General features: G+C 58.0%; 1 protein-coding gene across 1 annotated transcript in view; it reads left to right on the top strand.

Moving 5' to 3' along the window:
* CPSF1 (cleavage and polyadenylation specific factor 1) overlaps positions 1-15,656 on the top strand; it is a 112,640-nt gene that overhangs the window by 3,263 nt on the left and 93,721 nt on the right. Inside the window, 6 exon segments of the mRNA XM_048286336.1 lie at positions 2,098-2,178; positions 4,332-4,484; positions 5,695-5,727; positions 5,729-5,772; positions 6,324-6,398; positions 10,164-10,303. Coding sequence (XP_048142293.1) covers positions 2,098-2,178; positions 4,332-4,484; positions 5,695-5,727; positions 5,729-5,772; positions 6,324-6,398; positions 10,164-10,303 — 526 coding nt within the window.

Below are 15,656 nucleotides of genomic sequence, written 5' to 3'. Positions count from 1 at the left end.
CCCAAAAACCCCAAAAAACCCCAAATTTGGGGGTGGGAGGGCACCCCAAAAACCCCAAAACCCGAATTTGGGGGGGGGGACACCCCAAACTCCCCCTGGGGGTGTCATTAATGATTTAGGGTGTCCTTAATTATTTGGGGGTGTCCTTAATTATTTGGGGGTGTTGTTAATGATTTTTGGAGAGTTTTAATGATTTTTGGGGGTGTTGTTAATGATTTTTGGGGGTTGTGACTCATTTTTGGGGGGTTACTGATTTTGGGGTGCTGTTCCCCATTTTGGGGTGCCATTAACGAATTTGGGGTGCTGGTACTGATTTTGGGGTCCTGATACCAAATTCGGGGTCCCCATTGCTAATTCCGGGGTGCCGTTGATAATTTTGGGGTCCCGTTGATGATTTTGGGATCCCATTGAAAATTTTGGGGTCCTGTTCATAATTCTGGGGTCCCATTGATGATTTTGGGGTCCCATTGATAATTTTGGGGGTCCCATTGATGATTTTGGGGTCCCGTTGAAAATTGTGGGGTTCTGTTGATAATTCTGGGGTCCCATTGATAATTTTGGGGTCCCATTGATGATTTTGGGGTCCCATTGAAAATTTTGGGGTCCTGTTCATAATTCCGGGGTCCCATTGATAATTTTGGGGTCCCATTGATGATTTTGGGGTCCCGTTGAAAATTTTGGGGTTCTGTTGATAATTCTGGGGTCCCATTGATGATTTTGGGGTCCCATTGATAATTTTGGGGTCCCATTGATAATTTTCGGGGTGCTGTTGATAATTTTGGGGTTCTGTTGATAATTTTGGGGGTCCTATTGATGATTTTGGGGGTCCCGTTGAAAATTTTGGGGTTCTGTTGATAATTCTGGGGTCCCATTGATGATTTTGGGGGTCCCATTGATAATTTTGGGGTCCCATTGATAATTTTCGGGGTGCTGTTGATAATTTTGGGGGTTCTGTTGATAATTCTGGGGTCTCATTGATGATTTTGGGGTCCCGTGAAAATTTTGGGGTCCTGTTCATAATTCTGGGGTCCCATTGATGATTTTGGGGTCCCATTGATGATTTTTGGGGTCCCATTGATAATTTTCGGGGTGCTGTGATAATTTTGGGGTTCTGTTGATAATTTTGGGGTCCCATTGATGATTTTGGGGGTCCCGTTGAAAATTTTGGGGTTCTGTTGATAATTCTGGGGTCCCATTGATGATTTTTGGGGGGTCCCATTGATAATTTTGGGGTCCCATTGATACTTTCGGGGTGCTGTTGATAATTTTGGGGTGCCGTTGATAATTTTGGGGGTCCCATTGATGATTTTGGGGTCCCATTGGTAATTTTGGGGGTCCCGTTGAAAATTTTGGGATTCTGTTGATAATTCCGGGGTCCCGTTGATGATTTTGGGGGTTGCCATTGATGATTTTGGGGTGCTATTGCTAATTCCAGGGTCCCATTGATAATTCTGGGGTCCCGTTGATAATTCTGGGGTGCCATTTATAATTTTGGGGTGCCATTGATAATTCCGGGGGTGCCGTTGATAATTTCAGTGTCCTGTTGATAATTTTTGGGGTCCCGTTGATGATTTTGGGGTCCCGTTGATAATTTTGGGGTTCTGTTGATAATTTTGGGGTCCCATGATAATTTTGGGGTCCCATTGATTATTTTGGGGTGCTGTTGATAATTTTGGGGTTCTGTTGATAATTTTGGGGTCCCATTGATGATTTTGGGGTCCCATTGATAATTTTGGGGTCCCATTGATGATTTTGGGATGCCCTAGATAATTTCGGGGTCCCGTTGATAATTCCGGGGTCCCGTTGTTAATTTCGGGGTCCCGTTGATAATTTTGGGGGTCCCGTTGATAATTTCGGGGTCCCGTTGAAAATTCTGGGGTGCCATTGATAATTTTGGGGTCCCATTGATAATTTCGGGGTCCCGTTGATAATTCCGGGGTCCCGTTGTTAATTTCGGGGTGCTGTTGATAACTTTGGGGTCCCATTGATAATTTTGGGGTGCTATTGATAATCTTGGGGGTCCTGTTGGTAATTCCGGGGTCCGGTTGCTAATTTTGGGGTCCCGTTGCTGATTTTGGGGTGTCCTTGTCCCCCCAGCTCTCGGTGGTGGAGTACGACCCCGGCACCCACGACCTCAAGACGCTCTCCCTGCACTACTTCGAGGAGCCGGAGCTGCGGGTGAGGCTCTGCCGGCACCCCAAATCCTCTGGGATCCCCTGGGATGGGGTTTTGGGGTTCCCTCTGATCCCAGGGTTACCCCAAATCCTCTGGGATCCCCTGGGATGGGTTTTGGGGTTCCCTCTGATCCCAGGGTTACCCCAAATCCCCTGAGATCCCCCCGGGATGGATTTTGGGGCTCCCCTGGATCCCAGGGTCTCTCCCAACACCCCAAATCCCCTGGGATCCCCCCGGATGGATTTTGGGGTTCCCTCTGACCCCAGGGTTACCCCAAATCCTCTGGGATCCCCTGGGATGGGTTTTGGGGTTCCCCTCTGATCCCAGGGTTACCCCAAATCCCCTGGGATCCCCCCGGGATGGGTTTTGGGGGTTCCCTCTGATCCCAGAGTTACCCCAAATCCCCTGGGATCCCCCCGGGATGGATTTTGGGGTTCCCTCTGATCCCAGGGGTTACCCCAAATCCCCTGGGATCCTCTGGGATGGGGTTTTGGGGTTCCCTCTGATCCCAGGGGTTACCCCAAATCCTCTGGGACCCCCTGGGATGGGTTTTGGGGGTTCCCTCTGACCCCAGGGTTACCCCAAATCCTCTGGGATCCCCTGGGATGGGGTTTTGGGGTTCCCTCTGATCCCAGGGTTACCCCAAATCCTCTGGGATCCCCCCGGGATGGGTTTTGGGGGTTCCCTCTGATCCCAGGGTTACCCCAAATCCTCTGGGATCCCCCCGGGATGGGTTTTGGGGTTCCCTCTGATCCCAGGGTTACCCCAAATCCCCTGGGATCCCCCCGGGATGGATTTTGGGGTTCCCAGGATGGATTTTGGGGTTCCCCAGCCCCTAGAATCACCCCCAAATCCCCGTATTTCCCCCCACGATGGATTCTGGGGTTCCCAGGATGGATTTTGGGGGTTCCCTGGGATGGATTTTGGGGTTTCCCTGTCCCCAGAATCACCCCAAATCCCCGTTTTTTCTCCCCAGGATGGATTTTGGGGATTCCCAGGATGGATTTTGGGGTTCCCCCAGCCCCCAGAATTACTCCAAATCCCCATTTTTTCCCCCTGGATGGATTTTGGGGGTTTCCCTGTCCCCAGGATCACCCCAAATCCCGTTTTTTTCTCCCCAGCATGGATGTTGGGGGATTCCCAGGATGGATTTTGGGGTTTCCCTGCCCCCAGAATCACCCCAAATCCCCGTGTTTCCCCCCAGGATGGATTTCGGGGTTCCCCAGCCCCCAGAATCACCCCAAATTCCCGTTTTTTTCCCCCAGGATGGATTTTGGGGATTCCCAGGATGGATTTTGGGGTTCCCCAGCCCCCAGAATCACCCCAAATCCCCGTGTTTCCCCCCAGGATGGATTCTGAGGGTTCCCAGGATGGATTTTGGGGTTTCCTGGGATGGATTTTGGAGTTCCCCTGTCCCCAGAATCACCCCAAATCCCCGTTTTTTCTCCCCAGGATGGATTTTGGGGTTTCTGTGTCTCCAAGATTACCCCAAATTCCCATTTTTCCCTCCAGGGTGGATTTTGGGGATTCCCAGGATGGATTTTGGGGGTTTCCCTGTCCCCAGAATCACCCCAAATCCCCATTTTTTCCCCCTGGATGGATTTTGGGGGTTTCCCTGTCCCCAGGATCACCCCAAATCCCCGTTTTTTCTCCCCAGCATGGATTTTGGGGATTCCCAGGATGGATTTTGGGGTTTCCCAGCCCCCAGAATTACTCCAAATCCCCGTGTTTCCCCCCAGGATGGATTCTGGGGTTCCCAGGATGGATTTTGGGGATTCCCAGGATGGATTTTGGAGTTCCCCTGCCCCTAGGATCACCCCAAATCCCCATTTTTTCCCCCAGGATGGATTTTGGGGATTCCCAGGATGGATTTTGGGGTTTCCCTGCCCCCAGAATCACCCCCAAATCCCCGTTTTTTCTCCCCCAGGATGGATTTTGGGGGTTCCCCAGGATGGATTTTGGAGTTCCCCTGCCCCCAAAATTACCCCAAATCCCGTGTTTCCCCCCAGGATGGATTTCGGGGTTCCCCAGCCCCCAGAATCACCCCAAATCCCCGTTTTTTCTCCCCAGGATGGATTTTGGGGATTCCCAGGATGGATTTTGGGGTTCCCCAGCCCCCAGGATCACCCCAAATCCCCGTTTTTCTCCCCGCCCAGGACGGCTTTGTTCAGAACGTGCACACGCCGCGGGTGCGCGTGGACCCCGACGGGCGCTGCGCGGTGATGCTGATCTACGGCACGCGCCTGGTGGTGCTGCCCTTCCGCCGCGACTCGCTGGCCGACGAGCACGAGGGGCTGGTGGGAGAGGGGGTGAGAGAGCCCGAGAACCCCTCTGCAGGGCTGGGGAGCCCCCCTGAGCCCCCCCCTGAAATACCCCTGAGCCCCCCTGAACCCCCCTGAGCCCCCCTGAGCCCCCCTGAGCCCCTGAGCCCCCCTGAAATACCCCTGAGCCCCCCTGAACCCCCCTGAGCCCCCCTGAGCCCCCCCTGAAATACCCCTGAGCCCCCCTGAACCCCCCCTGAGCCCCCCTGAGCCCCCCTGAGCCCCCCTGAGCGCCCCCCGAAATACCCCTGAGCCCCCCTGAGCCCCCCCTGAAATACCCCTGAACCCCCCTGAGCCCCCCTGAACCCCCCTGAGCCCCCCCCTGAGCCCCCCTGAGCCCCCCCTGAGCCCCCTGAGCCCCCCTGAGCCCCCCTGAGCCCCCTGAGCCCCCTGAAATGTCCTGAGCCCCCCCCTGAGCCCCCCTGAACCCCCCCTGAGCCCCCCCTGAGCCCCCCCTGAACCCCCCCCTGAGCCCCCCTGACCCCTCTGAGCCCCCCTGAGCCCCCTGAGCCCCCCCTGAGCCCCCCCGAAATACCCCTGAACCCCCCTGAGCCCCCCTGAGCCCCCCTGAGCGCCCCCGAAATACCCCTGAGCCCCCCTGAGCCCCCCTGAGCCCCCTGAGCCCCCCTGAACCCCTCTGAGCCCCCTGAGCCCCCCCTGAGCCCCCCTGAACCCCCCTGACCCCTCTGAGCCCCCTGAGCCCCCCCTGAGCCCCCCTGAGCCCCCCCCTGAACCCCCCTGAGCCCCCCTGAACCCCCCTGAGCCCCCCTGAAATACCCCTGAGCCCCCCTGAAATGTCCTGAGCCCCCCTGAACCCCCCTGAGCCCCCCCTGAACCCCCCTGAGCCCCCCCTGAGCCCCCCTGAACCCCCCTGACCCCTCTGAGCCCCCCCTGAGCCCCCTGAGCCCCCCAAACCCCCCCTGACCCCTCTGAGCCCCCCTGAGCCCCCCTGAACCCCTCTGAGCCCCCTGAGCCCCCCTGAGCCCCCCCTGAACCCCCCCTGAGCCCCCTCTGAGCCCCCTGAGCCCCCTGAGCCCCCCCTGAGCCCCCCCTGAGCCCCCTGAGCCCCCCCCTGAGCCCCCCCTGAGCCCCCTGAGCCCCCCTGAGCCCCCTGAGCCCCCCAAGCCCCCCCTGAACCCCCCCTGAACCCCCCAAACCCCCCCTGACCCCCCAAATCCCCCCCAATTCCCACAGGCAGAAGTCGAGTTTCCTGCCCAGCTACATCATCGACCGTGCGCGAGCTGGACGAGAAACTGCTCAACATCATCGACATGCAGTTCCTGCACGGCTACTACGAGCCCACCCTGCTCATCCTCTTCGAGCCCAACAGACCTGGCCTGGGTCCGTTCGGGGTTTGGGGGGATTTGGGGAGTTTTTGGGGAGTTTTTGGGGAGTTTCAGGGAGTTTTAGGGGGGTTTTAGGGAGTTTTTGTTGGGTTTTGGGGCTCCCAGCCCCTGCAGTTCCTGCACGGCTACTACGAGCCCACCCTGCTCATCCTCTTCGAGCCCAACCAGACCTGGCCTGGGTCCGTTTTGGGGTTTTTAGGGGGTTTGGGGAGTTTTTGGGGAGTTTTTGGGGAGTTTCAGGGAGTTTTAGGGGGGGTTTTAGGGAGTTTTTGTTGGGTTTTGGGGCTCCCAGCCCCTGCAGTTCCTGCACGGCTACTACGAGCCCACGCTGCTCATCCTCTTCGAGCCCAACCAGACCTGGCCTGGGTCCGTTTTGGGGATTTTTAGGGATTTTGAGGAGTTTTTGGGGAGTTTTTGGGGGAGTTTCAGGGAGTTTGTAGGGGGGTTTTAGGGAGTTTTTGTTGGGTTTTGGGGCTCCCAGCCCCCTGCAGTTCCTGCACGGCTACTACGAGCCCACCCTGCTCATCCTCTTCGAGCCCAACCAGACCTGGCCTGGGTCCGTTCGGGGTTTGGGGGGATTTGGGGAGTTTTTGGGGGAGTTTTTGGGGAGTTTCAGGGAGTTTTAGGGGGGTTTTAGGGAGTTTTGTTGGGGTTTTGGGGCTCCCAGCCCCTGCAGTTCCTGCACGGCTACTACGAGCCCACCCTGCTCATCCTCTTCGAGCCCAACCAGACCTGGCCTGGGTCCGTTTTGGGGTTTTTAGGGGTTTTGGGGAGTTTTTGGGGAGTTTTTGGGGAGTTTCAGGGAGTTTTAGGGGGGGTTTTAGGGAGTTTTGTGTGGGTTTTGGGGGCTCCCAGCCCCTGCAGTTCCTGCACGGCTACTACGAGCCCACGCTGCTCATCCTCTTCGAGCCCAACCAGACCTGGCCTGGGTCCGTTTTGGGGATTTTTAGGGATTTTGAGGAGTTTTTGGGGAGTTTTTGGGGAGTTTCAGGGAGTTTTAGGGGGGTTTTAGGGAGTTTTTGTGGGTTTTGGGGCTCCCAGCCCCTGCAGTTCCTGCACGGCTACTACGAGCCCACCCTGCTCATCCTCTTCGAGCCCAACCAGACCTGGCCTGGGTCCGTTTTGGGGTTTTTAGGGGTTTTGGGGAGTTTTTGGGGAGTTTTTGGGGAGTTTCAGGGAGTTTTAGGGGGGTTTTAGGGAGTTTTTGTTGGGTTTTGGGGGCTCCCAGCCCCTGCAGGTCCTGCACGGCTACTACGAGCCCACCCCTGCTCATCCTCTTCGAGCCCAACCAGACCTGGCCCGGGTCCGTTCGGGGTTTGGGGGGGATTTGGGGAGGTTTTTGGGGAGTTTTTGGGGAGTTTCAGGGAGTTTTAGGGGGGTTTTAGGGAGTTTTTGTTGGGTTTTGGGGCTCCCAGCCCCTGCAGTTCCTGCACGGCTACTACGAGCCCACCCTGCTCATCCTCTTCGAGCCCAACCAGACCTGGCCCGGGTCCGTTTTGGGGATTTTTAGGGATTTTGAGGAGTTTTTGGGGAGTTTCAGGGAGTTTTTGGGGAGTTTCAGGGAGTTTTTGTGGGGTTTTAGGGAGTTTTTGTTGGGTTTTGGGGCTCCCAGCCCCTGCAGTTCCTGCACGGCTACTACGAGCCCACCCTGCTCATCCTCTCCCAGCCCAACCAGACCTGGCCCGGGTCCGTTTTGGGGGTTTTAGGGTGTTCTGGGGGGTTTTTGGGGAGTTTTAGGGGGGTTTTTGGGAGTTTTGGGGGGGTTTTGGGGGGTCGCAGTTCCTGCATGGCTGCTACGAGCCCACCCTGCTCATCCTCTCCCAGCCCAACCAGACCTGGCCCGGGTCAGTTTTGGGGGGTCCCAGCAGGGACTGGAGGCTCCCAGTCCAGGGGGGTCACTGCCCAGTTTGGGGGGTGTCAGTGAGCTTGGGGGGGGACACAAGGGACAGGCCGGGGGGGTCACTGCTGGATTTGGGGGTGGCACTGCCTGGGCAGGGGGTGGCACTGGGGACACCTCGCCTTGGAGACCCCCAACGCCGAGAGATGAGCCCTGGGGGGGTCAGGGTCAGTCGGTCACCCCGGGGGACATTGGGGTGTCCCCAGAGGGGTGACAGGGCTGGGGGATGGTCAGTCGGTCACCCCGGGGGACATTGGGGTGTCCCCAGAGGGGTGACAGGGGTGGGGATGGTCAGTTGGTCACCTCGGGGGACATTGGGGTGTCCCCAAAGGGGTGACAGGGCTGGGATGGTCAGTTGGTCACCTCGGGGGACATTGGGGGTGTCCCCAAAGGGGTGACAGGGCTGGGATGGTCAGTTGGTCACCTCGGGGGACATTGGGGTGTCCCCAAAGGGGTGACAGGGCTGGGATGGTCAGTTGGTCACCTCGGGGGACATTGGGGTGTCCCCAAAGGGGTGACAGGGCTGGGGGGGTCAGTCGGTCACCTCGGGGGACATTGGGGTGTCCCCAAAGGGGTGACAGGGCTGGGATGGTCAGTTGGTCACCTCGGGGGACATTGGGGTGTCCCCAAAGGGGTGACAGGGGTGGGATGGTCAGTTGGTCACCTCGGGGGACATTGGGGTGTCCCCAAAGGGGTGACAGGGGTGGGGGATGGTCAGTTGGTCACCTCGGGGGACATTGGGGTGTCCCCAAAGGGGTGACAGGGCTGGGGGGGTCAGTTGGTCACCTCGGGGGACATTGGGGTGTCCCCAAAGGGGTGACAGGGCTGGGGGATGGTCAGTTGGTCACCTCGGGGGGCATTGGGGTGTCCCCAAAGGGGTGACAGGGCTGGGGGGGTCAGTTGGTCACCTCGGGGGACATTGGGGTGTCCCCAAAGGGGTGACAGGGCTGGGATGGTCAGTTGGTCACCTCGGGGGACATTGGGGTGTCCCCAAAGGGGTGACAGGGCTGGGGGATGGTCAGTTGGTCACCTCGGGGGACATTGGGGTGTCCCCAAAGGGGTGACAGGGCTGGGATGGTCAGTTGGTCACCTCGGGGGGCATTGGGGTGTCCCCAAAGGGGTGACAGGGCTGGGGGGGTCAGTCGGTCACCCCGGGGGACATTGGGGTGTCCCCAAAGGGGTGACAGGGGTGGGGGGGTCAGTTGGTCACCTCGGGGGACATTGGGGTGTCCCCAAAGGGGTGACAGGGCTGGGGGATGGTCAGTCGGTCACCTCAGGGGACATTGGGGTGTCCCCAAAGGGGTGACAGGGGTGGGGGGGTCAGTTGGTCACCTCGGGGGACATTGGGGTGTCCCCAAAGGGGTGACAGGGCTGGGGGATGGTCAGTTGGTCACCTCGGGGGACATTGGGGTGTCCCCAAAGGGGTGACAGGGGTGGGGGATGGTCAGTTGGTCACCTGGGGGGGCATTGGGGTGTCCCCAGAGGGGTGACAGGGCTGGGATGGTCAGTTGGTCACCTCGGGGGACATTGGGGTGTCCCCAAAGGGGGTGACAGGGCTGGGATGGTCAGTTGGTCACCTCGGGGGACATTGGGGTGTCCCCAAAGGGGTGACAGGGCTGGGATGGTCAGTTGGTCACCTCGGGGGACATTGGGGTGTCCCCAAAGGGGTGACAGGGCTGGGATGGTCAGTCGGTCACCTCAGGGGACATTGGGGGTGTCCCCCAAAGGGGTGACAGGGCTGGGGGGGGTCAGTTGGTCACCTCGGGGGGCATTGGGGTGTCCCCCAAAGGGGTGACAGGGCTGGGGGATGGTCAGTTGGTCACCTCAGGGGACATTGGGGTGTCCCCAAAGGGGTGACAGGGGTGGGATGGTCAGTTGGTCACCTCGGGGGACATTGGGGTGTCCCCAAAGGGGTGACAGGGGTGGGATGGTCAGTTGGTCACCTCGGGGGACATTGGGGTGTCCCCAAAGGGGTGACAGGGGTGGGGGGGTCAGTTGGTCACCTCGGGGGACATTGGGGTGTCCCCAGAGGGGTGACAGGGCTGGAGGATGGTCAGTTGGTCACCTCAGGGGACATTGGGGTGTCCCCAAAGGGGTGACAGGGGTGGGATGGTCAGTTGGTCACCTCGGGGGACATTGGGGTGTCCCCAAAGGGGTGACAGGGGTGGGATGGTCAGTTGGTCACCTCGGGGGACATTGGGGTGTCCCCAAAGGGGTGACAGGGGTGGGATGGTCAGTCGGTCACCTCGGGGGACATTGGGGTGTCCCCAAAGGGGTGACAGGGGTGGGATGGTCAGTTGGTCACCTCGGGGGACATTGGGGTGTCCCCAAAGGGGTGACAGGGCTGGGGGATGGTCAGGGTCACTCTGTGCCCCCCAGGTGACACTGGGGTGACACTGGGGTGACACTGGGGTGTCCCCACAGGCGGGTGGCGGTGCGACAGGACACGTGCAGCATCGTGGCCATCTCGCTGAACATCCTGCAGCGCGTCCACCCGGTCATCTGGTCACTGAGCTCGCTGCCCTTCGACTGCACCCAGGCCCTGCCCGTCCCCAAACCCATCGGTCAGTGACGGGGACAGGGGGGACACGGGGGTGGGGACAATGGCACAGGGACACTGACGGGGACAGGGACACAGGGGTGGGGGACAATGGCACAGTGACACTGATGGGGACAGGGACACAGGGACAGTGACAATGGCACAGTGACAGTGACACAGTGGCACTGACAGGGACACAGGGACAGGGACACAGTGACAATGGCACAGTGGCACTGACAGGGACACAGTGACAGTGACAATGACACAGGGACAGGGACACAGTGACAGTGACAATGGCACAGTGGCACTGACAGGGACACAATGACAATGGCACAGTGACAGTGACACAGTGACACTGACAGGGACACAGGGACAGGGACACAGGGACAATGGCACAGTGACACTGACAGGGACACAGTGACAGTGACAATGGCACAGTGGCACTGACAGGGACACAATGACAATGGCACAGTGACAGTGACAATGACACAGGGACAGTGACACAGTGACAGTGACAATGGCACAGTGGCACTGACAGGGACACAGTGACAATGGCACAGTGACAGTGACACAGTGACACTGACAGGACACAGTGACAGTGACAATGACACAGGGACAGGGACATAGGGGCAGTGACACAGTGACAGTGACAATGGCACAGTGGCACTGACAGGGACACAATGACAATGGCACAGTGACAGTGACACAGGGACACAGGGACAGGGACACAGGGACAGGGACACAGGGACAATGGCACAGTGACACTGACAGGGACAGGGACACAGGGACAGTGACACAGGGACAGTGACACTGACAGGGACAGGGACACAGGGGCGGGGACAATGGCACAGTGACACTGACAGGGACAGGGACACAGGGACAGTGACAATGGCACAGGGACAGGGACACAGTGACAGTGACAATGGCACAGTGGCACTGACAGGGACACAGTGACAATGGCACAGTAACAGTGACACAGTGGCACTGACAGGGACACAGGGACAGGGACACAGGGACAATGGCACAGTGGCACTGACAGGACACAGTGACAGTGACAATGACACAGGGGCAGTGACACAGTGACAGTGACAATGGCACAGTGGCACTGACAGGACACAGTGACAATGGCACAGTGGCACTGACAGGACACAGTGACAGTGACAATGACACAGGGACAGGGACACAGGGGCAGTGACACAGTGACAGTGACAATGGCACAGTGGCACTGACAGGGACACAATGACAATGGCACAGTGACAGTGACACAAGGACACAGGGACAGGGACACAGGGACAGGGACACAGGGACAATGGCACAGTGACAGTGACACAGTGGCACTGACAGGACACAGTGACAGTAACAATGACACAGTGGCACTGACAGGGACACAGTGACAATGGCACAGTGACAGTGACACAGTGACACTGACAGGGACACAGGGGTGGGGACAATGGCACAGTGACACTGACAGGGACAGGGACACAGGGGCGGGGACAATGGCACAGGGACACTGATGGGGACAGGGACACAGGGACAGTGACAATGGCACAGGGACACTGACAGGGACGGGGACACAGCAACAGTGACAGGGTCCCTGCCCGTCCCCAAACCCATCAGTCAGGGACGGTGACAGGGACACAGGGACAGTGACAATGGCACAGTGACAGTGACACAGTGGCACTGACAGGGACACAGGGACAGGGACACAGGGACAATGGCACAGTGGCACTGACAAGGGACACAGGAACAGTGACAATGGCACAGTAACAGTGACACAGTGGCACTGACAGGGACACAGGGACAATGGCACAGTGGCACTGACAGGACACAGTGACAGTGACAATGACACAGGGACAGGGACACAGGGGCAGTGACACAGTGACAGTGACAATGGCACAGTGGCACTGACAGGGACACAATGACAATGGCACAGTGACAGTGACAGAGTGGCACTGACAGGGACACAGGGACAGGGACACAGGGACAATGGCACAGTGGCACTGACAGGACACAGTGACAGTGACAATGACACAGGGACAGGGACACAGTGACAGTGACAATGGCACAGTGGCACTGATAGGGACACAATGACAATGGCACAGTGGCACTGACAGGGACACAGGGACAGTGACAATGGCACAGTGGCACTGACAGGGACACAATGACAATGGCACAGTGACAGTGACACAGTGACACTGACAGGGACACGGGGACAGGGACACAGGGACAATGGCACAGTGACAGTGACAATGGCACAGTGGCACTGACAGGGACACAATGACAATGGCACAGTGACAGTGACAATGACACAGGGACAGGGACACAGTGACAGTGACAATGGCACAGTGGCACTGACAGGGACACAATGACAATGGCACAGTGACAGTGACACAGTGGCACTGACAGGGACACAGGGACAATGGCACAGTGGCACTGACAGGGACACAGGGACAGTGACAATGGCACAGTAACAGTGACACAGTGGCAGTGACACAGTGACAGTGACAATGGCACAGTGACACTGACAGGACACAGGGACAGTGACAATGGCACAGTGGCACTGACAGGGACACAGTGACAATGGCACAGTGACAGTGACACAGTGACACTGACAGGGACACGGGGACAGGGACACAGGGACAATGGCACAGTGACAGTGACACAGTGACACTGACAGGGACACAGGGACAGGGACACAGGGACAATGGCACAGTGACACTGACAGGGACACAGTGACAGTGACAATGACACAGGGACAGGGACACAGTGACAGTGACAATGGCACAGTGGCACTGACAGGGACACAGTGACAATGGCACAGTGACAGTGACACAGTGGCACTGACAGGGACACAGGGACAATGGCACAGTGGCACTGACAAGGGACACAGGGACAGTGACAATGGCACAGTGACAGTGACACAGTGGCACTGACAGGGACACAGGGACAGGGACACAGGGACAATGGCACAGTGGCACTGACAGGACACAGTGACAGTGACAATGACACAGGGACAGGGACACAGTGACAGTGACAATGGCACAGTGACACTGACAGGGACACAGTGACAATGGCACAGGGACAGTGACAGAGTGGCACTGACAGGGACACAGGGACAGGGACACAGGGACAATGGCACAGTGACAGTGACACGGTGGCACTGACAGGGACACAGGGACAGGGACACACTGACAGGGATAATGGCACAGTGACGCTGACGGGGACAGGGACACAGGGACGGGGACAATGGCACAGTGACAGTGACACAGTGGCACTGACAGGGACACAGGGACAGGGACACAGGGACAATGGCACAGTGGCACTGACAGGACACAGTGACAGTGACAATGACACAGGGACAGGGACACAGGGGCAGTGACACAGTGACAGTGACAATGGCACAGTGGCACTGACAGGGACACAGTGACAATGGCACAGTGACAGTGACAGAGTGGCACTGACAGGGACACAGTGACAGGGACACAGGGACAATGGCACAGTGACAGTGACACGGTGGCACTGACAGGGACACAGGGACAGGGACACACTGACAGGGATAATGGCACAGTGACGCTGACGGGGACAGGGACACAGGGACGGGGACATAGTGACACTGACAGGGACAGGGACAGTGACAGGGCCAGGGGTCCCTGGTGGGTGACAGGGGCAGGGTGGGGACAGTGGTGGTGACAGTGAGGTGATGATGGTGGTGGTGGTGACAATGACAGTGACATTTTCTTTGTGCTGGGGGTGTGGTGGTGGTGACAATGACGCTGTTCTTATCCTGGAGGGTGGTGGCAGTACGGTGACAATGACAACGTCCCCATGGCCCCAGTGTCCCCAGGAGGTGTGGCGATGGTGTGGGGGTGGTGTGGTGGTGGTGACGCTGACCGTGGCAGTGACACTGTCCCCAGTGTCCCCCTGTCCCCAGGAGGTGTGGTGATGGTGACGGTGTGATGGTGACGGTGTGATGGTGACGGCGTGATAGTAACAGTGATGGTGAAGGTGACAGTTTGATGGTGATGGTGTGATGGTGACAGTGTGAGGGTGATGGTGACAGTGTGAGGGTGATGGTGACAGTGTGATGGTGACAGGGTGATGGTGACAGTGTCCCCCTGTCCACAGGCGGTGTGGTGATGACAACAGTGTGATGGTGATGGTGACAGTGTGATGGTGATGGTGACACTGTCCCCTGTCCACAGGCGGTGTGGTGACGGTGACGGTGTGATGGTGATGGTGACGGTGTGATGATGATGGTGACGGTGTGATGATGATGGTGACAGTGTGATGGTGACGGTGTGACAGTGTGATGGTGTGATGGTGACAGTGTGATGGTGTGATGGTGATAGTGTGTTGGTGACGGTGACAGTGTCCCCTGTCCGCAGGCGGCGTGGTGATGGTGACAGTGTGATGGTGATGGTGACGGTGTGATGGTGACAGTGTGATGGTGACGGTGACACTGTGATGATGATGGTGACAGTGTGATGGTGACGGTGTGATGATGATGATGACAGTGTGATGGTGACACTGTCCCCTGTCCACAGGCGGTGTGGTGATGGTGACGGTGTGATGATGATGGTGACGGTGTGATGTGATGGTGACACTGTGACGGTGACAGTGACAGTGTCCTCTCTCCGCAGGCGGCGTGGTGATGGTGGCAGTGTGATGGTGATGGTGACAATGTGATGGTGTGATGGTGTGATGGTGACGGTGTGTTGGTGATGGTGATGGTGTGATGGTGACGGTGTAATGGTGACACTGTGATGGTGACTGTGACAGTGTGATGGTGACGGTGTGATGGTGACGGTGTGATGGTGACAGTGACACTGTGATGGTGATGGTGACAGTGACACTGTCCCCTGTCCGCAGGCAGTGTGGTGATGGTGCTGGTGTGTTGATGATAGTGTGATGGTGACAGTGACACTGTCCCCTGTCCGCAGGTGGTGTGGTGATGGTGTGTTGATTGACAGTGTGATGGTGACGGTGACACTGTCCCCTGTCCGCAGGTGGTGTGGTGATGGTGATGGTGTGTTGATTGACAGTGTGATGGTGACGGTGACACTGATGGTGACAGTGACACTGTCCCCTGTCCGCAGGCAGTGTGGTGATGGTGCTGGTGTGTTGATGATAGTGTGATGGTGACACTGATGGTGACAGTGACACTGTCCCCTGTCCGCAGGTGGTGTGGTGATGGTGATGGTGTGTTGATGACAGTGTGATGGTGATGGTGACACTGTGATGGTGACGGTGACACTGATGGTGACGGTGACAGTGTCCCCTGTCCGCAGGCGGCGTGGTGATGGTGATGGTGTGTTGATGACACTGTGATGGTGATGGTGACGCTGTGATGGTGACGGTGACACTGATGGTGACGGTGA

This window comes from Corvus hawaiiensis, chromosome 26 (genome assembly GCF_020740725.1).
Source record: "Corvus hawaiiensis isolate bCorHaw1 chromosome 26, bCorHaw1.pri.cur, whole genome shotgun sequence".
NCBI classification, from domain to species: domain Eukaryota; kingdom Metazoa; phylum Chordata; class Aves; order Passeriformes; family Corvidae; genus Corvus; species Corvus hawaiiensis.
Note: the sequence above shows the minus strand (reverse complement) of the source record. Positions and strands in the feature narration are given on the sequence as shown.